Source organism: Dendrobates tinctorius, unplaced genomic scaffold, assembly GCF_039654945.1.
Source record: "Dendrobates tinctorius isolate UK_male_01 unplaced genomic scaffold, ASM3965494v1 ptg000396l, whole genome shotgun sequence".
NCBI lineage: Eukaryota > Metazoa > Chordata > Amphibia > Anura > Dendrobatidae > Dendrobates > Dendrobates tinctorius.
In genome coordinates this window covers 4,306,431-4,328,217 of record NW_027362062.1, presented here as the reverse complement: position 1 = coordinate 4,328,217, position 21,787 = coordinate 4,306,431, and the positions used below count along the sequence as shown (strand labels likewise).

Sequence of the window (21,787 nt, the reverse complement as noted above, 5' to 3'; positions counted from 1 at the left end):
TGAGGGATCAGTGACCTGTCAGAAGCCATACTGGTGAATAGCCAAGAGCACCACATGAAGATCTGCCCTGGAGCACAAGCATAACATTAACGCAAAACTGAAAGATTAAACAGCCAGGGTATCATTTTAATCAGTATAACAGTGCCAACCTGATACCGTTGTGAAGGGTTAATACTAAAATCAGAGCTGAAGTTTCTTTTTATCCATTCTCTGGAGGTTTCGTTTCTCCGTTTTTGTTGTTGCAAGATAAATTTTTATAATTGGTATGCGCTGTCATGAAACCAGACTGCTCTCATCAGGTACAAAGATAAGGGGCTGGGGGGTGCATTGCTCTGAATATGCCATTATACTACTTTCTACGCTATTTAGGTACAGACATATGTAGTTTCTGGTTTTCTTGCAATATTATTGGCTTATAAAGTGAAATGCTATTGGTACTTGAGAACCTTGCATAATTAAGCAAAAGATTATAAAAGATGTGACTAAAATAAAGGGGCTTAGTGATCTGCCTCGATCCTCCCGTACAGAGACCCCAGTCTCCGTGTGGTCATTTCAGTTGCTAGCAACACTGGAATAATTTGGAAATCACTGGCTCAACCGTGAAGGGTTAATTTAGCCCTCCCAAAATAGCTACCTCAACAGTGGCGCGCAACGTGGGGCCCCTGGACAGGGACGCCTCTGCCCCCGGAGGACAACAAGACAAAGGACCCTCGGAGCGGACACAGGTGCTGGAAAATTGGGACTGATCACCCCCCCCCCCCACAACCACGGTAAGTTGGCAGTTATACTGTTCAGACTGACCGTTGGTGTGGTTTTCCTGTGCTTGTTGCTGCAAAGAGGATCTGAGGTTTGTCCCCGTGGTGGGGTGATTCATGGGTGGAATCATATAGAGGTGTAGTCCCTTTGGGGGCCCAGTGCTCGACCCGTACCTCATAAGGGACGGACACCCCGGATTGACCAGTGATTGTGACTCTCTTTATAGTCAAAATATCCTGAAATCCTGGTCATTGTTAGTTATCAGGCGTGGTCATGTGATCGAAGATGGGTAGGATACGTAACTCAGGTATATATAGATATATATAACCAGAGGTGTCCGGAGGGATAGTCTGAGACGCCCTCCTCCTTTCACTGAGTACCGCGAATTTTGGGCAATCCCAGAGGGGGATTATTGACCCTGTGGAACAGACTGAGACGGCCGCTCCAGTATTGTGCACAACTAAAGGATATTTAGCTCTAAATGAGAGAATCCGTGGAAGGAAAAGAAGAATTTTGTGGCTTGGCACATGAATTGTGTGACGAAGGTGTTAGGAAGAACAGAGGAAGTGAATTCTGATTGTTTCTGTTACTGCTATGTTGAAGAAGGAAAAATTGTCTATTATTATGGAAAAGACGGATTGTTTGTGGTTCAAGCAAGTGACTGTGGTGTGAGGAAGTGATTAAAAGAAGGAACTGAGATTAATGATACTAATGTGTCAGGCAGACGAACAGTTAATAGTGATGATTTGAAAGAAGAGGTCTCCCTGCTAGATGACAATTGTACAAGGAGACCGAGAGTCGCAGCCCCCACCTTTTCTTTGTTAAACGCTCACAGTATCTCTTATGAGCCACCGCTGCCAGCCTCAGTCCCCGCAAAAAAAAAAAAAAGTTTTCAGAAGTATTTAACCCGTCTGTTCAGCGTACAAAAAAAAAAGCAAGCTAGCAGCCAGCAGCTGCTCCAGCCCCCACCATTGTGCCCAGTGAGGCTGCGAGTTCACAGTCCCTTATCAGTATCAGTGTGCCCTTCAGCCCACACAGCAAACTCTGCCCCCCCCAGTCTTCAGCTACTGAGAACCTTACTCCTCAGCCCCTCCCTGCTAATTATGGCGCTGTGCCAGACTCGAACATTTTCAGAGATTGTCATTTCCCTGCTATTTTAATCGGAGTAGATGCTAGACCCAATTAATATACTTTTATAAACCCTATTTCTGTGGGACCTTTTCCCAAGGTTACTGTTCAGTTCGTAATCTCTCCCACATGTCCAGTAAATTTACTAGGGGCAGATTTATTATCACAGTTCCGCTCCGGAATACAATTCCAAGATGATGGTCAGATGGCTCTTACGTTATGAAGACAGTGAGGAAATCTGTATTTTGCATGCCCTTCCCACATTTATGATGGCCCTGATAGGCTCAGATCCACCCCCAATATTGCCTGAGGATCAATGACTCACCCCATACCTCTCAGATACTATCTAAACTCTGGTAAAAAGGGCCAATTGATATAGGGAAAATTCCCGTAGAACCAGTAAAAGTGTTTCTCAAACCTGGTGCCTAATCCTCATACTCTTTTGTGCCAAATACCCCAGGATGCTGCTTGGTTTACAGTTATTGATCTTACCAATGCCTTCTTTACCATTCCGTTACACCCAGAATGCCAGTTTCTATTTGCCTTCATTTATCAGGGACAACAGTTAACATGGACAGTTATGCCACAAGGGGCCCAAAACAGTCCCAACCAGTTTGCAAAAAAATATGAGCCGGTGTCTTTTGCCATTTCTGCCATTGTTAGCCTCCTTAAGTATCTAGCAGCACTGAACTGTCTGGTTTCGGCCTCGAAACTTCAGTTCTGCCTTGGTCAAGTGATCTTCTTGGGTCACTGTCTCCTTCAGGGTGTCAGACACCTCGCAGAAGAAAGAAAAATAGCTGTCAGCTACCTTCCTTTCCCAAAAGATGAAACTGAACTCCAGCGTTTTCTTGGACTATGTACCTACTGTCGTCAGTGGATACCGGATGCATCCCGCATAATGCAACCTCTTTACAACGCCAAGAAAGATGGAAGTGATGAGGATTGTCATGGTCACGTGTCTCTGGACGCAGCGGATACCGCAAGGCTAACCCATAACACACGTGACCCTGGAAACACCGCCTCCAGTGGGGCGCATTTAAATAATAAAACGTGCAGGTGGATACGCCGCCTCCACCTGGCGAATTTAGGTATTACACGTTATACAATAATTCTGGAAACCCCGCCTCCAGTAAGGCGAATTTAAATAATAAGGGGGAACCTGGGAAACATTAACAATGGTGGGCCCTGCGATAGGGAATGGGGAGATGGAGACCACCTAAGCTCCCCTGAGCCAGTGTCCCTGCACTCCTAACATTCCCTATACAGGCTCCGCGCCTGTCGCCGCACGCGAACCTTAACCCCTTGCTCGCCCTGACCCTAAACCCTCACTAGGGAATGGGTCGGTGCGGAGACTAATCCCACCACTGCACTAATAACACACATGAGGAAAGAGACAATACAGGGGGAACACCACTTAGCTTTGCTCTGTTGCGTGCGCTCCTAGCAACAGAGCCCACCACCTGCGTGCATCTTCTCCTCCACCTGGATCCATCACCATAACAGGATCCTTCACCTTAGTGCAGCCTTGGAGCAGAGTCCACCACCAGTTGCTGCTGCTTAGTAACAGAGTCCCCAAGATGAGTCCAGCTTCTGCCACGAAGTCGAGCATGCTTGAGTCCAGCTCAGCAGCCAAGTCCCACATGGTGAGTGCCACTCTCCATAGTCGCCACTCCACCAGTCCATGCAGACACTTCCCGCCGACACCATCACTGCAACCCCACCACGCCATGCCAGCCCTTCGTCCAGACACCATAGCTGAAACACGTCCCCCCTGGCTAAGCTGCGCAGGACTCCTCTCCAGCTCCATCCTTCCACCAGGCTCTCAAACTCAGAGTGAACACAATCTCACAATATCACAGGCAGTGATTGCACACCTTTATAGGGTGTCACACCTGATCCATAATTACGTGCACAAAAACCTAAAGTGCGATACCACTAACCACCACCGGGGACAGTCAAGACACCTTGGAACTTTCCAAAGTAAAAAAAGTTCACCCAGTGCAATTTAAAACCGTCAGATCATGACAAGGATTTTCTCCAATATGTTTGTTCCCAACTTCTGACTGAAGAAACAGCTACTCCACCAAATGTCAGTGAGAATCCACTCCCAAATCCCGATCTGGTGTTATACACGGATGGTTCAAGATATGCTGACGAGTTTGGTAGATTCCACACGAGATATGCTGCTACCACAGAGGACACTGTAGTGCACGCAGCTGCGCTCCCGCCCTCACAGTCAGCACAAGAAGCAGAAGTTCAGGCTCTGTCTACTGCATGTACTTTGGCCAAGAACAGACGGGCTAATATATACACGGACTCACGGTATGCATTTGGTATTGCTCACGATTTTGTGGCTCTATGGGCCAATCGAGGGTTTATTATTACTGCCGGAACCCCAGTGAAAAATGCTGAAGCTGTTAAAACCCTCATGGATTCGATCAAATTACCTACTAAGGTGGCTATTATCAAAGTTAAGGCGCACGGTCCTAGGACCAGTCCACAGACTGTTGGCAACGCATTTGCGGATATGCAAGCAAAAGCCGCCGCTCTCTTACCCGTTGAACCAACTATGGTGACCACACACTCTCAGCGTAAACAGTTACAAGAAGCATTGACCCTACAAGAACCTGATGATCTACAACAGACTGAAGTTTTCTGTCGGACCCTGCAAGACCCCTTAATGACAACGCAGAGAATGTCTCCAAAGGAAGAGGTGAAGCAATGGAAGACTGATGGGGCACGTATGGATAATGGTCTCTGGAAAAGGACCAACTCGTGTCTCCCTATGCGGATGTACCCTGCTATTGCCACATGGGCACATGGATCTACACATCGAGGAAAGAATCAGGCCCTCGCACTGGTGCAAAAATTCTACTGGGCCCCGGGAATTTCCACAGTTTTGTCAGCGCTCAACCGTGCCTGTAATATCTGGCAGACTTGCAATCCCGGTCAATTTCAACGTGTGCCCCCGAAGCATCTTGCTAAGCCCGACTATCCTTTCCAAAGGCTCCAGGTGGACCATATCACATTGCCTAAGTCTGGAAGGTATGAATACTGTTTTGTTGTTGTTGACATGTTCTCCAGTTGGCCGGAAGCATTCCCTGTTACCAACATGACTGCAAAAACCACAGCGAAGAAACTGGTGATGGAAGTTATATGCAGATATGGGGTTCCAGAAGTTGTTGAAAGTGACCAAGGTCCGGCCTTTTCTTCTCATGTGTACCAAGAAGTTCTGACAATGCTTGGATCCACTGTAGCCCTCCATACTCCGTACTACCCACAATCCAGTGGAAAAGTTGAGAGGTTGAATGGCACAGAGGGGACAACTGACCAAAATGATGCAGGAGACTACGGCTCCATGGCCAGAGCTCCTACCCATTGTACTATACCACATTCGTACTACCCCTACTGTAAAATATGGCCTGTCCCCATTATGAGATATTGTTTGGTACTAGGCCCCCAGTTGCAAATTTCCAGCCCCAGCAGTTATCAGAAGAAACTGACCATGTTGTTCAATATGTTATTCTGCTTAGGAAAAATCTTGCTAACACCTATGTTCTAGTTTTCTTTTCTTTTCCAGATTCAGCAGAAACCAGCACTTGTCATAACCTGAACCTGGTGATTTGGTAGTCGTGAAGAGGCATGTCAGGAAGCATGGACTAGAACCCTTGTATGACGGTCCCTATCAAGTTCTCCTCATCACCCAACAAGCCAATAGCAAATGAAGGGACAATGTTTTGGTTTTCCGTATTTTTCATATTATTATTATTGGTAGAAGTTAAAAGTTAAAGTTAGAAGATATTCAATGACTCAGATTAATACGTTAAAGATAATGATCGTACTAAGGAGAGTTGGTGGTCAGACACCTTCTCCTTTCTCAATCCAGCCAATCGATTTAAGGGAATTGGGGGCTGGATAGCAGGGATCTTACAGAGATTGTTACACATTGCTGCCTGTATCCTTGTTGTACAGTCATGGCCAAAAGTATTGACACCCCTGCAATTCTGTCAGATAATATTCAGTTTCTTCCTGAAAATGATTGCAATCACAAATTCTTTGGTATTATTATCTTCATTTACTTTGTCTTAAATGAAAAAACACAAAAGAGAATGAATAAAAAGCAAAACATTGATCATTTCACACAAAACTCCAAAAATGGGCCGGAAAAAAGTATTGGCACCCTCAGCCTAATACTTGGTTGCACAACCTTTAGCCAAAATAACTGCGACCAACCGCTTCCGGTAACCATCAATGAGTTTCTTACAATGCTCTGCTGGAATTTTAGACCATTCTTCTTTGGCAAACTGTTCCAGGTCCCTGATATTTGAAGGGTGCCTTCTCCAAACTGCCATTCTTAGATCTCTCCACAGGTGTTCTATGGGATTCAGGTCTGGACTCATTGCTGGCCACCTTAGAAGTCTCCAGTGCTTTCTCTCAAACCATTTTCTAGTGCTTTTTGAAGTGTGTTTTGGGTTATTATCCTGCTGGAAGACCCATGACCTCTGAGGTAGACCCAGCTTTCTCACACTGGGCCCTAAATTATGCTGAAAAATTTGTTGGTAGTCTTCTGACTTCATAATGCCATGCACACGGTCAAGCAGTCCAGTGCCAGAGGCAGCAAAGCAACCCCAAAACATCAGGGAACCTCCGCCATGTTTGACTGTAGGGACCGTGTACTTTTCTTTGAATGCCTCTTTTTTCTCCTGTAAACTCTATGTTGATGCTTTTGCCCTAAAAGCTCTACTTTTGTCTCATCTGACCAGAGAACATTCTTCCAAAATGTTTTAGGCTTTTTCAGGTAAGTTTTGGCAAACTCCAGCCTGGCTTTTTTATGTCTCGGGGTAAGAAGTGGGGTCTTCCTGGGTCTCCTACCATACAGTCCCTTTTCATTCAGATGCCGACGGATAGTACGGGTTGACACCATCGTACCCTCGGACTGCAGGGCAGCTTGAACTTGTTTGGATGTTAGTGGAGGTTCTTTATCCAACATCCGCACAATCTTGCGTTGAAATCTCTTGTCAATTTTTCCTTTTCCGTCCACATCTAGGGAGGTTAGCCACAGTGCCATGGGCTTTAAACTTCTTGATGACACTGCGCACGGTAGACACAGGAACATTCAGGTCTTTGGAGATGGACTTGTAGCCTTGAGATTGCTCATGCTTCCTCAAAATTTGGTTTATCAAGTCCTCAGACAGTTCTTTGGTCTTCTTTCTTTTCTCCGTGCTCAATGTGGTACACACAATTACACAGGACAGAGGTTGAGTCAACTTTAATCCATGTCAACTGGCTGCAAGTGTGATTTAGTTATTGCCAACACCTGTTAGGTGCCACAGGTAAGTTACAGGTGCTGTTAATTACACCAATTAGAGAAGCATCACATGATTTTTCGAACAGTGCCAATACTTTTGTCCACCCTCTTTTTTATGTTTGGTGTGGAATTATATCCAATTTGGCTTTAGGACAATTCTTTTTGTGTTTTTTCATTTAAGACAAATTAAATGAAGATAATAATACCAAAGAATTTGTGTTTGCAATCATTTTCAGGAAGAAACTGAGTATTATCAGACAGAATTGCAGGGGTGTCAATACTTTTGGCCATGACTGTATATGTGATACTAAAACTTGTTCTTTGGTGTATTTCTGTATGTATTAGGAAATTCTGCACTAAGACAGCTAATGATGATACCAAAGGTGTCGTTGCCCCTGCTCTTCTCTGCACCGATCTCAAAAGGCTACTTGATGAAGATGTTGAAGCCAAGCACATGCCTACCTACAAAAGATCCCCACCACCGTCATCAAAAATTGTTATTCGTGAACTGCAGTATACAGGGGGGACGGGTGCGCCGCGACAGCCATGACTGATAACACGGCATCAGTCATGTGAAGACCAGTACCCCTCAAGCTGTTAGCTTGGGATAGCACCTCTGATGCTGCATATGTGTTAAAAAAAATATTTATCTAGGGGGGAATGTGAAGGGTTAATACTAAAATCAGAGCTGAAGTTTCGTTTTATCCATTCTCTGGAGGTTTCGTTTCTCCGTTTTTGTTGTTGCAAGATAAATTTTTATAATTGGCATGCGCTGTCATGAAACCAGACTGCTCTCATCAGGTACAAAGATAAGGGGCTCGGGGGGGTGCATTGCTCTGAATATGCCATTATACTACTTTCTACGCTATTTAGGTACAGACATATATGTAGTTTCCGGTTTTCTTGCAATATTATTGGCTTATAAAGTGAAATGCTATTGGTACTTGAGAACCTTGCATAATTAAGCAAAAGATTATAAAAGATGTGACTAAAATAAAGGGGCTTAGTGATCTGCCTCGATCCTCCCGTACAGAGACCCCCATCTCCGTGTGGTCATTTCAGTTGCTAGCAACACTGGAATAATTTGGAAATCACTGGCTCAACCATGAAGGGTTAATTTAGCCCTCCCAAAATAGCTACCTCAACACCGTCAGTAGGATTGTGCACCGTAACCTCCAAACAGGTTCCCTTTAATTGAGTAAACTACTGTACTTTTTTTTTTTTGGGGGGGGGGGGGGGCGCACGCGCAAGTTTACCTCTTGCTAAAAATCATGTCTGTTTGAGAGCAGCAGGATTATTTTTCATTGTATAGGTTGACGGGCCAACACTAATCTCTGCACATACTTTGCTATACAGCTTGTCTGCCCTGCTATTACTGGCCCAATCACTAGATCCAGCTGGCTTTAGTGCTCCCGAGCTCCTCCAATGCTACAATGGCAAATCTGCCTCTGCTTTTCCATTCTGCAAGCAAATTTCAGGCCAGAAGCACAATCATGCCACCAACAATCACAGGTTAAAACAAAAACATGCTGGGATCACCACCTACACCAAGTACTAAAGGTCAAAATGATCAATACTCCATTCACTTCTACAGGACCAAAAAGGCAGCCATTTTGTCAGTCCCATAGGAGTGACTAGAGCCATTGGCACAAGTCCATCTACACAAAGTGCCCCCTATCCGCCAAAAAAAAAAATGTTTCATGTATAACCAGGCATCACATTTATTTACAGGGTGGGACCCGTGTAAAAGGAGAATCTGAGGGTTAATATTGCAGAACCAGAAGGGTACAGCCCCACAATCAGGAATAGCAGCGTTTTGGACGCAGCACTCTTATAATAATAATAAATTTTATTTTTTATAGCGCTGACATATTCCGCAGCACTTTACATTTCAGAGGGGATTTGTACAGACAATAGACATTACAGCATAACAATAATCACATACAGTAGATTATAACAAATACCAAGAGGAAAGAGGGCCCTGCTCACAAGCTTACAGTCTATGAGGAAAGAGGTAGACACGAAAGGTGGGTGGTAACAGTTGCCCTGATTGTATGGACCAGCCATAATGTTAGGTGTGTGACAGTACGGACACAGAGGGCTAATGGATGCATAAAGCATGTGGGAGAATGATGCGGGGAACCTGGTTATGGTAAAACTTTTGGCTCTGCCACACAGGGATAGATTAGGTTAATGTGTTGAGGCGGTAGGCCAGTCTGAATAAATGCGTTTTCAGGACACGCTTAAAATTGTGGGGATTGGGGACTAATCGTATTGACCTGGGAAGTGCATTCCAAAGAATTGGCGCGGCACGTGTAAAGTCTTGGAGACGGGAGTGGGAGGTTCTGACTATTGAGGATGCTAACCTCAGGTCATCAGCAGAACGGAGGTAGCGGGTAGGGTGGTATACTGAAACAAGGGAGGAGATGTAGGGTGGTGCTGAGCCATGGAGGGCTTTGTGAGTGAGGGTAATAAGTTTATACTGAATTCTGGAGTGGATGGGTAGCCAGTGTAATGACTGGCACAAGGTAGAGGCATCGGTGTAACGATTGGTGAGGAATATGATCCTGGCTGCAGCATTCAAGACAGATTGGAGAGTTTGGTAAGAGGGAGACCGATTAGAAGAGAGTTACAATAGTCGAGACGAGAATGAATAAGAGAAACAGTAAGAGTTTTTGCAGAGTCAAAGGTAAGAAAAGGTCGAATTCTAGAAATGTTTTTGAGGTGCAGATGACAAGAGCGAGCCAGTGATCGAATGTGGGGGGCAAAGGAAAGCTCGGAATCAAGTATGACCCCAAGACAGCGGGCCTGTTGCTGGGGAGTAATAGTGGAACCACACACAGAAATGGCAATGTCGGGTATAGGTACATTAGTAGAGGGAGGAAACACCAGGAGTTCAGTCTTTGACAGGTTCAGTTTCAGATATAGTGAGGACATGATATTAGACACAGCGTTTAGACAATCGCCGGTGCTTTCTAGAAAGGCTGGCGTGATGTCAGAAGAAGCGTATAATTGGGTGTCATCAGCATAGAGATGGTACTGGAAACCAAATCTACTGATTGTTTGACCAATAGGGGCAGTGTACAAGGAGAAGAGGAGGGGGCCTAGAACCGATCCTTGGGGGACCCCAACAGTAAGGGGAAGATGAAAGGAGGAGGAACTGGCAAAAGATACAGTAAAGGAGCGGTCAGAGAGATAGGAGAACCAGGATAGAACGGTGTCCTTGAGGCCAATGGAACGGAGCATAGTGAGGAGGAGCTGATGATCCACAGTGTCGAATGCTGCAGAGAGATCCAAGAGAATTAGCATGGAGTAGTGACCATTTGATTTAGCTGTTAGCAGATCATTAGAGACTTTAGTGAGGGCAGTTTCAGTGGAGTGTAAAGAGCGGAAACCGGATTGGAGAGGGTCGAGAAGAGTTTTCTGAGAGATAGCGGATAAGACGGGAGTGGACCAGGCGTTCCAGGAGTTTAGAGATGAAGGGAAGATTAGAGACAGGTCTATAGTTAGCGGCACAGTTTTGGTCGAGGGATGGTTTTTTAAGTAGTGGATGTATGATGGCATGCTTAAATGAGGGAAAAATACACCGAGTTCGGCATTAGAAGGCCACTGGATGGAACTAATAGAAGCATAGTGAGCATTGGATTTCTATTTAACGCTGCATAACTCCTCCACAGCGCAGGTGTACATGCTGCAGCATGTCAATTTCTAGACTCTGCAGCAGAAGTTTCCACAATAGAATGTACTGGATGCGAGAAATCTGCATTGTTCAGCGAACATATGTGGCTTTACCTGCATGATTAGAACACAGCGCTTTATAGGCAGCAAAAAGACATGCTGCGACCAAGGTGCTGCTACTTCCGGATCGTAGGATTATAGCCTAAAGGGTTGCCAGCAGTCCAGAAACTCTAGGACCGCTTGTAAAAGTTGGTCACTTTTATGCCCAATAAGAAGGAAAAAAAAAGAAAGGAAGTATTCAGTGACTTTGAGGTCAAATAACCAAAATTTGTGACTCATTTTCATCATTTCCAAGTGAATGCAGACAATATTGTATCACAATAATGGGCGGAAGGGAATATATGTTTAGTGCTTTTTATGGACACAATGGGAAATAATAAGTCAATGCCAGTCCATGATGTTTTCTAAACTGTTCAGATAAAAATAAAGAGAGTCAAGATGGAAACCCTGGACGTATAGAGAAAGATGCAGCAGCTGCATGTAAAGAAGAAGGAGCTGGGGCTCCAACTTACAGTGCCTACAAGTAGTATTCAACCCCCTGCAGATTTAGCAGGTTTGATAAGATGCAAATAAGTTAGAGCCTTCAAACTTCACACAAGAGCAGGATTTATTAACCCCTTCAAGACCACCAATATGTATATATACTGACCTGAGATATAAGAGAATATCATCCCCATAAAGGTGACAATCCAGCAGCTGTTGGCTGTCCACTATATCTGACAACTTGCTGCATCACAAATGATGTGTTGGCACTGTCCATATCTTTTTAACCCCTTAGTTGCTGCTGTCAAAAGTGACTACATCAAATAAATGGTTAAAAGATTGTGGGGGGCTTGCATTTTAATCTAATTGATACACTGAGATCATGATTCTGTGATCCTGATGTTTGCCATAGCAGTTCATGGCCAAATAGCGGCCTTAAGGGGGTTTTACACTAAGCAATATCGCTAAAACGTCACTGGTTTTGTGACGTTATAGCGATATTGCTAGCGATATCGCTATGTGTGATACTTACCAGCGACCGGCTCCCCCGCTGCTGATCGCGCGAGAATGTCCGGCTCCATTTCTCATCAGGCGCTTCCTGCTGTGACGACGAGCGACGCGTGGACGCGGGCGGGAGGACGCAGGATCGCTGTGTGTGAATGGTAAGTATCGTCCGCTGCGTCGCTGCTGCATCGCTGTGAGATCTTTCTGTATGAAAGCTTACTAGCGATCATTTAGCGATGCACCAGCGATCCTGACCGGGTCGGATCGCTGGTGCATCGCTAAATGTAAAAGGGCCTTTAGAGTCTCCCGGCTATAGCGGTCAGTTCAGAAGTTAGCGACATTTAGGTGGTAAACAAACACTTTTTCATTCCGGCTATGCCACTTTGCATTAATTCCTGAAAATCACCTGAAGGGTTAATAAACTACCTGACAGCAGTTTTCAATATGTCAGGGGGTGCTGTTTATAAAATGGGGTCACGTTTGGGGTTTTCCAATATATAGCACCCCTAAAGTCACTTCAAACCTGGATAGGTCCCTCAAAAAAAAAAAAAATTTTGCAAATTTCCTTGAAAAAATGAAAGATTACTGCTACATTTTTAAACCTCCTAAAAGGCTAACAAAATAAATGAGTTTTAAAAATGGTGCTGATGTAAAGCAGACATGTGGGAAATGTTATTTATTCATGTTGTTCTGTGGTATGACTATCTGGTTTAAAGGGATAATCATTCAAAGTTAGAAAACTTCAATTTTTTTACATTTTTTGTAGAGTTTGATATTTTTATAAATACAAAACATATCTAAATTTACTATTAACATAAATTATAATGTGCCACAAAAAAAACTATCAAAATCACTGGGATTTGTTGAAGCATTCCAGAGTTATGACCACATAAAGTGACATTGGTCAGAATTTAAAAAATTGGCCCGGTCACGAAGGGGTTAACAGATGCATAAATTTTACAAACCAAAAAGTTATGTTGCTCAGTTAAATTTTAAACATAAAAGTGTGGGTCAATTATTATTCAACCCCTAGGTTTAATATTTTGTGGAATAACCCTTGTTTGCAATTACAGCTAATAATCGTCTTTTATAAGACCTGATCAGGCCGGCACAGGTCTCTGGAGTTATCTTGGCCCACTCCTCCATGCAGATCTTCTCCAAGTTATCTAGGTTCTTTGGGTGTCTCATGTGGACTTTAATCTTGAGCTCCTTCCACAAGTTTTCAATTGGGTTAAGGTCAGGAGACTGACTAGGCCACTCCAACACCTTGATTTTTTCCCTCTTGAACCAGGCCTTGGTTTTCTTGGCTGTGTGCTTTGGGCCGTTGTCTTGTTGGAAGATGAAATGACGACCCATCTTAAGATCCTTGATGGAGGAGCGGAGGTTCTTGGCCAAAATCTCCAGGTAGGCCGTGCTATCCATCTTCCCATGGATGCGGACCAGATGGCCAGGCCCCTTGGCTGAGAAACAGCCCCACAGCATGATGCTGCCACCACCATGCTTGACTGTAGGGATGGTATTCTTGGGGTCGTATGCAGTGCCATCCAGTCTCCAAACGTCACGTGTGTGGTTGGCACCAAAGATCTCGATCTCATCAGACCAGAGAACCTTGAACCAGTCTGTCTCAGAGTCCTCCAAGTGATCATGAGCAAACTGTAGACGAGCCTTGACATGACGCTTTGAAAGTAAAGGTACCTTACGGTCTCGTCTGGAATGGAGACCATTGCGGTGGAGTATATTACTTATGGTATTGACTGAAACCAATGTCCCCACTGCAATGAGATCTTCCCAGAGCTCCTTCCTTGTTGTCCTTGGGTTAGCCTTGACTCTTCGGACAAGCCTGGCCTCGGCACGGGAGGAAACTTTCAAAGGCTGTCCAGACCGTGGAAGGCTAACAGTAGTTCCATAAGCCTTCCACTTCCGGATGATGCTCCCAACAGTGGAGACAGTTAGGCCCAACTCCTTGGAAAGGGTTTTGTACCCCTTGCCAGCCTTGTGACCCTCCACAATCTTGTCTCTGATGGCCTTGGAATGCTCCTTTGTCTTTCCCATGTTGACCATGTATAAGTGGTGTTCACAAGTTTGGTGAGGGTCTTAAATAGTCAGAAAAGGCTGGAAAAAGAGATAATTAATCCAAACATGTGAAGCTCATTGTTCTTTGTGCCTGAAATACTTCTTAATACTTTAGGGGAACCAAACAGAATTCTGGTGGTTTGAGGGGTTGAATAATAAATGACCCTCTGAATAAACTTTTCACAATTTAAAAAAAAATTAAACAAAGAAATAACATTCTTTTTTGCTGCAGTGCATTTCACACTTCCAGGCTGATCTACAGTCCAAATGTCACAATGCCAAGTTAATTCCGAATGTGTAAACCTGCTAAATCTGCAGGGGGTTGAATACTACTTGTAGGCACTGTACATCGCTTATGAGAAAGTCCATGACAATTCTTCAGAGACAATCCTGCAAGAAAAAGAGAAAATGCAAAAAAGCTTAATCTCCATCTGAAGCAAAATAAACCACCGATAACTACATCCGTCACAATACAATTAGGGTATGTGCACACGTAGTGAAATCTGCTGCGTTGTACAGTACCTTTATTTTCAATGGAAAAAAAAAAAAAACGCAGTGCACGTGCTGCTGATTTTTCCACGCAGTTTACAATCCGCAGCATGTCAATTGTTTGGTGCAGAAACGCTGCAGTTTTACACCTCATCCATTATGAGGTGTAAAACCGCAGGCAAAACTGCAGATAAACCGCAGGACTTTTTTCCTGCGGATTTACCTGCAGTTTTCTCTCCAAAATCCACACACCCAAAAAACTACGTGAGCACATAGCCTGAAAGACTCCAGCATGTATATGGCAACCTCACAGCTCCCCCGAAGAGCCCCAGGAGCCCCGCCTGGTCAGAGACGTTGGTAATCATCATGATATATCTCTGATGTCCCTACCAACATAGCTTTCTTCACATTCAGGCAAAATCAGAGAGCATTAACCCTCAATTCCCGGAAAGTTAGAAAATTAGCAAGCAGAAATCAGCAGTATCCTTGCTCAGCAACTGAGATTGCAGCAAGTGAAGGGTTAACAGCAGAGCCGCACAGGGAGCAGCACAATCCAGGCCCATCCCGTTGCAGGAAAGGCTCCTTGGAGCGGCGGACAGAGGCAGAAGGAATATCAACACCAGAGAGATGTAATACTATTTATATTAACAGAAGAAACCAGCCATTACTGCTGGAGAGCGGCAGAACCCAACTCACCCTGCCGGAGACGGGCACGAAGATGACGCCTAAGAGACGCGGCAGAGACTTATATAGGAAACAGGATTCCCGGAAATGACGTACTGGATCCAGGATGTGACGTAAGGGGGCGGGGAGCGCTGTTTTTTCCGCTCCATAGGAGTGTCGCCTGCTACAGGAGCCGACATATTGTTGGTTGTAAATAATACAAAAATCGTTAAAACTTGTAAATATGAGCCATCAGTGTGTTTAGGTAATGTACGCAGTATGCGGTGCCTGTTATACCCTGTTCTTCCTCACCCAGTATGACTTCCATTCCCCACCCAATATGGCTCGCGGACGCCCCTCCCCTATGGTATAACGGACGCAGAGGGAGGCAGGGTTCACTTCCGGGTGAAGGAGGCAGGAGAGTGAAGGTATTTTGACATAGCACTTCCGGAGCGCTGTGTTCCGGCGGTGGCCCCGTCCCGGCCCGTCCGCGCCCCCCGGAGGTAGGTGGCAGAATTCAGGAGGGAGGGGAGAGTCCTCGGAGGGGGGTGCAGGGCGCGGCCTGAGGAGCGCACACGTCATCCTCCCGGGAGGGGGAGGGACCAGTGCATGTTCAGCCCGCCCACTGCCACCCCAGGCAGCTGTGCCCGCCGCCACCGCTCCACCCTGGCACAGCTGCCCATGCAGTCACGTGTGGGCTCACCAGGTCAGAGATTGCTGGGAGTGGTAGTTCCACAATAGTCACACGCTGCCCCAGGGTGACAGCTCCTAATGGGGGCAGATATGGGTCTGGGCACTATTGGGGGTCTGCACTATGGCGCAGGTCAGGCTGCACCGCCCGGGGTCCAGCCATTACTGGAGTTTCGCCAGCTGTTAGATTCTTCGTAGGGTCCGACGTCGTTTCTGAGCAGTTGGGATCGTGTACCCCAATAAAGGACGAGCGTCACTTCCCCCCATCATTGTTTGCACGGGCTCTGCGGCGCCGAACAGCAGTGGTCCGGGGTCAGACCCCCAACAATCTAACGATCGGCTACGGCGGCACGTTGCAAACCTGTCGCAAGTTCCACGACTTTCCCTTGCCGACATCTATGGGGACATTTTTTTTTTTTTTTTTTTTGGCTTTCCGCAGCCTCTCGTTGCATTATCAATTTTTGACTTGCAGAATGAGTTAACCAGAAGCCTGTCAGTAAGCTCTTCTAATAGGGAGTTTGTATCTTTATCTGTCTTTGAGCTGCTCTCAGCTGGTTTATGTCTGCAGACCACATCAAAGTTGAGCTAAACTTTAATGCTGTCATAAATCAGATGAGAAGAACTCGGAGAAATACAGATAATAGAGTTGGAAACTCCCCATCAGAACTAGCTCCCTGACAGATTCTCAGTTAACTCATTCTGCAAACCAGTAATAGATAATTAATGCAACATGCAGAGGGTGTAGAAGCCAAAAGGTGCAAAATGTTTAATTAAATCCAATTAAAAAAATTATTTTTGCCCCAAATACATGCATTTAAATGCAAATAGATAATTGCCCCAAAGGAGTCCATATGATGTACCGTATATACTCATACAACTGGAATCCTCAGATATGTTCTTGTTTGCGCTACTTGTCTGGGTTTTGCTGTCGCCCCATAGGCCTGTGTTCACACTGCGTCATTTAATGATGTTTTTTGCATGTAAAATGCCCCTCAAAAATGGTTAAAAGGATGAAAATATACATTTTTATGCAAAATTACTTGCTGTTCACACATTCAGGCTTTTGAGCTTCTTTTAAACGCTTCAGGATTTCAAAAGATGCCAAGGGGTTAAAAGAAGTGAGCGGATCGTCCTCCTAGGAAGATGCTCAAAAGACGCATGGAAGGCGCCTGGGTGGGTTTTTGGTTGTTTTTTGTTTTTTTGCACCATTTTTAGTGTTTCTTTCTCAAGTAGATCATCTAGCATTTTCTTTATTGGTTAATGGAGTTAAAAAAAAAAAAAATGTGAAAAAAAGCAACAGAAAAAATTAAATAATGCTGGTGGACAAAAAACGCAGCGAAAACAGAAAACTATTCAAAAGAAGCTAAAAAGAAAATGCTCAAAACTTTAGAGAAAAAAAAAGGAATGTGCCCTGAAGAACCTTCTGCTTGAAAAATTACTGATATTATACAAGGGGGGGGGGAGACAGTGTGAACACACCCTTAGGGCCCCGTTACACGTATAAATGTCCCAGCGATCCGACGTGGATGGGATCGCTGGGACATAGTTAGCTGATCGCTGGTGAGGTGTCACATAGACAGACCCACTATCGATCAGGACCAGCGAGCAAGCTGGTATCCATGGTAAACAGCGGGTAACTAAGAGCCGCGCGGCTCCTGGATACCCGCTGTTTACCTTGGAAACCAGAGCCGCTGATCGCTGGTCTCTCGCTGCCACACGCAGCGATGCGCGCTGGCCAGCGGGAGACCAACAGTCAAAAAACGGTCCAGGACGATGGAGCGCAATCACCGATACCCGGCAGGGAGGCCGGTCGCTGATCCCCGTCATACACAGCGATCTCGCTGGGTGTGATGGGGCCTTAAGGCTAAAAGCTATTTATTTAGGTGGTTTTGTAGTGGAGATCGCTTCTGTGAACTTGCTTTCTTTGGAAGTTTTTGGAGGTTTTTTGTTTTCTGAAGTGGTTTTCAAGAGCTTCTTTTCCTGGCAGCCTCCTGAGTGGATAGACTTCAAAGGAGGGACATGCAATGGCCGCTCTCCGTGTGACCCCATTGACCAGCAGTACTTTGATGTGCAGCAGAAAAGAGCAATTTTTTTTGGGCTGTGCGACCTGCATGTCGCCCCGGCTTTATTGTACGGCGCACAAGGAATAAACGCCATCGATAAGCAATAACTGTAGAAAAAAGCACGGACCGCACATCCCAAAATTCATTGTCCCCTTTTTTTTTTGGTTATTTGTACCAGTTCTTCTCCAATTTGGCACAGGCGTTTTTAATTAGCAGAAGGAGGCCTATTTTTTTTTGCCGTCGGTTCAGTCTGGGAATACGTGGAAGGTGAGTATTCCAGCTCCTTTCACCTGGTGCTGTGGGGCGGCCATTGCTGCTGTGGTTTTGTGCTTGTGGGGCGGTGTGACCTTGAGTCGTGGGGAATCAGCCTTGCAGCACGGGTGTTGTGGGGCACCAGATCGCCGCCCTGCTGGTGCAATTACGCTGCTGCGGTGGTTGCATCTTCCAAGCTACTAAAGTTAGAGACCCACTGAGAGGTTCGCCATGACGTGGCGGTGGGCTTCATACAGTCTGATCAGAATGTTAGAATTTAAAAACCTCATGTCCAGTTTTGTCATTTTTGTTGCATTAGATCCATGTGTGATTTTTGGATGTCCGGTCCGGGGTTTGTTTTTTTTGTTTGTTTTTTTTTTACAGAAATGCTGTGTATATTCAGTGCAGATTTGAACATGGAAATTGGCAGCAGATTACACACACACACAATTTATACAAATCTCATCCTCACGCTGCAGAATTTTCCACACTCGGAAATTGGTCCGCGATGCAGATTTTAGTCATCGCAGCCTGTGAAATTCTGTTGCAGATTTGCCCCCTCTGCACAGACACTCCGTTTTTGGGGTTCTTCAGAGGAAACCGCAGATTTTGTCTTTTTGATGTATAGTATAATCTCATTGCACACAGATCTTTCTGTAAGACGGGTTCTGGTCTTTGTAGAAATGTACGGCGCGGTTACTTTCCCCTACATCTTTACTTGAATTCATTATCGTCTGTGTGAACAGATCGGCGACATCTTTTGTGACAAAATTAGCTGGCGTCTGTTTCATATGATAATTTCTAATGACTTTTCTCAATTCTGCTGGTGCAGATGTAGCAGATTTTCTTTGCTTAAATGTCTAGTGATGATGCAGGAAAACGTGAGATAATTGGGCAAGTGGATGGGTCACATCACAAAACGCTTTGTGATGATGCAGGAAAATGTGAGATTATTGGGGAAGTGGATGGGTCACATCACAAAACGCTTCGTGATGATGCAGGAAAACGTGAGATTATTGGGGAAGTGGATGGGTCAGATCACAAAACGCTTTGTGATGATGCAGGAAAACGTGAGATTATTGGGAAAGTGGATGGGTCAGATCACAAAATGCTTTGTGATGATGCAGGAAAACGTGAGATTATTGGGGAAGTGGATGGGTCACATCACAAAACGCTTTGTGATGATGCAGGAAAACGTGAGATTATTGGGGAAGTGGATGGGTCACATCACAAAACGCTTAGTGATGATGCAGGAAAACGTGAGATTATTGGGGAAGTGGATGGGTCACATCACAAAACGCTTTGTGATGATGCAGGAAAATGTGAGATTATTGGGGAAGTGGATGGGTCACATCACAAAACGCTTAGTGATGATGCAGGAAAACGTGAGATTATTGGGGAAGTGGATGGGTCACATCACAAAACGCTTAGTGATGATGCAGGAAAACGTGAGATTATTGGGGAAGTGGATGGGTCAGATCACAAAACGCTTCGTGATGATGCAGGAAAACGTGAGATTATTGGGGAAGTGGATGGGTCAGATCACAAAACACTTAGTGATGATGCAGGAAAACGTGAGATTATTGGGGAAGTGGATGGGTCAGATCACAAAACACTTAGTGATGATGCAGGAAAACGTGAGATAATTGGGCAAGTGGATGGGTCAGATCACAAAACGCTTAGTGATGATGCAGGAAAACGTGAGATTATTGGGCAAGTGGATGGGTCAGATCACAAAACGCTTCGTGATGATGCAGGAAAGCGTGAGATTATTGGGGAAGTGGGTCAGATCACAAAACGCTTAAGTAAAAAAGAAAATTATTAGGAGATACATAAAGTGGTGAACGCCTGTAATATGACTCTGCTTGACACTTCTCATAGTGATGAAATATTTTACATTTTTGGAAGATTTTTAGTAATCGCTCATTGCATTGTTTAGGTACAGAAGTAATGAGTATCCTGTGTGTATATATATATAGAGAGAGAGAGAATCGATAGGTATTCTCATGTTGGTGGATAAAGGAATCATTTTACATCAGATTGAATAATAATAAAATAATTAAATTTAGAACATGTAAAGGGGTCCTCTGCTTTGCATTATCCTTACTTGTAAGGGCTCATTCAGACGTCCGTTTTTCACGTACTAGAAACGGTCCTGGTTTTATCAGTGATCTTTTGTTCAGTTTGGTCGGGGTTTTATTAGTTTTTCTCTGATGATTAATAAAAAGTTTGTCTACCTACTCCTATCTAGCAGTCTGTGAAAACGGACAGAACATGGATGGCATCCGAGTGCTGCCTGATTTTTTTTTTTTTTTTTTTTTTCTTCTTCTTTTCACGGAGCCATAGACTTGCATTGTCAATTTTGATCCTCTTTGCATGTAAGGCGCCACATTTTTGTTGCGCAGTGTGGAAACATAAACTACATGTTCAATTTCGCTGCGGCGCCTCCAGAGGGAAAAATAAGTATTACATAGAATATCGTAGACTTTATGATTTGATTCTAAGTGTTCGATTTCCCTGCAGCGCCTCCCAGAGGGAAAAAATAAGTATTACACGGTGTTCATTCCAATCAGTGGACTGTCTGTATAATACAGGACAGGTCCTCAATATAGAGATGCTCTTTGTATGGGCAGCACGGTGGCTCAGTGGTTAGTACTGCAGCCTTGCAGCGCTGGGGTCCTGGGTTCAAATCCCCACCAAGGACAACATCTGTAAGGAGTTTGTACGTTCTCCCCGTGTTTGTGTGGGTTTCCTCCGGGCACTCCGGTTTTCTCCCACACAATTTAGGTTGTGAGCCCCCCCAATAGGGACAGTGATGATAATGTGTGCAAAACTGTAAAGCGCTGCAGAATATGTTAGCGCTATATATAAAAATAAAGATTATTATTATCTGTTCGGATCCTTAAAACCGTTTTCCAGATGTGTGACATTGATGACCATTCCGTAGTAGAGGTCGCTCGCTTCATGTAGTGAGAGCTGGACATCCAGGCACCGGCTGACGGAGCAGCTCCATTCAAGGTGTAGCAGCCACTGCTGAGTACCGCAGAACAGCTTTTATTCTTAAGAATAGGAGCTGATCTGCAGCCCCCGGCAGCGTCTGCTACACATTGCATGAGCTGTGCAGTGCAGTTCTGTTCAGAGCTGGTAACAGCTGATCGTAGGGGTTTCCATGTGTCGGACCACCACTGATGACCTCTGCCTTGGATAGACCATCTTTTTCCCAGATAACAGATCTCCCTCTATTAAATGAGAATTTCTTATAGCGTTGCTACATTTTATACCTAATTGTAATATAAATTTGACCCTGAATCCAGCTATGTGTCACTTACTGGGCTGCTTGCTGTAGTTTTGATAAAATCAGTGTTTGATTATGAGAACTAGAGGACTAGTAAACCTGCTGAGTCCTCCATATTCATGAGCTCTGTGTAACCCTGCCCCCACCTGTGATTGGCAGCTTTCTGCCTATGCACAGTGTACAGAGAAAACAGCCAATCAGTGGTGTGGAGGCAGGGATGTACAGAGGTCAGCATTCGGGGAACTGCTAGATCTGCAGCAGAGAAAACTGTAATTTTATCAAAACTGCAGCAAGCAGCCCAGTAAGTGAAACATCGCTGGAATCAGGGTCTCTCTCCCTAGATTA

General features: G+C 44.9%; 2 protein-coding genes and 1 non-coding gene across 5 annotated transcripts in view; 2 read left to right on the top strand and 1 right to left on the bottom strand.

Annotated features, from left to right (window-relative positions):
• The first annotated feature begins 101 nt into the window (after positions 1-101).
• On the top strand, positions 102-8,228 carry LOC141076286 (uncharacterized). The gene is made up of 2 exons (XM_073563677.1): positions 102-5,554; positions 7,538-8,228. Exon 1 carries the CDS (start codon positions 4,313-4,315, stop codon positions 5,444-5,446), a length of 1,134 nt encoding a protein of 377 aa, XP_073419778.1. The 5' UTR covers positions 102-4,312; the 3' UTR covers positions 5,447-5,554; positions 7,538-8,228.
• A 6,587-nt stretch (positions 8,229-14,815) lies between these two features.
• On the bottom strand, positions 14,816-14,898 carry LOC141076326 (small nucleolar RNA SNORD74). Its single transcript, XR_012227458.1, has one exon. It is a non-coding gene; the product is annotated as a small nucleolar RNA SNORD74 (small nucleolar RNA).
• Positions 14,899-15,287: 389 nt separating this feature from the next.
• The window catches only part of ZBTB37 (zinc finger and BTB domain containing 37), a 28,047-nt gene continuing 21,547 nt past the window's right edge, over positions 15,288-21,787 (top strand). Inside the window, exon 1 of one of the 3 annotated variants that reach the window (XM_073563676.1) lies at positions 15,288-15,407. The gene's annotated coding sequence lies outside the window, so the exon portion shown is untranslated. The other 2 variants (XM_073563674.1, XM_073563675.1) reach the window with 2 other exon arrangements.

Excerpts from the sequence above, each read along its gene's own strand:
- LOC141076286 (XM_073563677.1), top strand. The coding sequence starts at position 4,313 with ATGGATTCGATCAAATTACCTACTAAGGTGGCTATTATCAAAGTTAAG.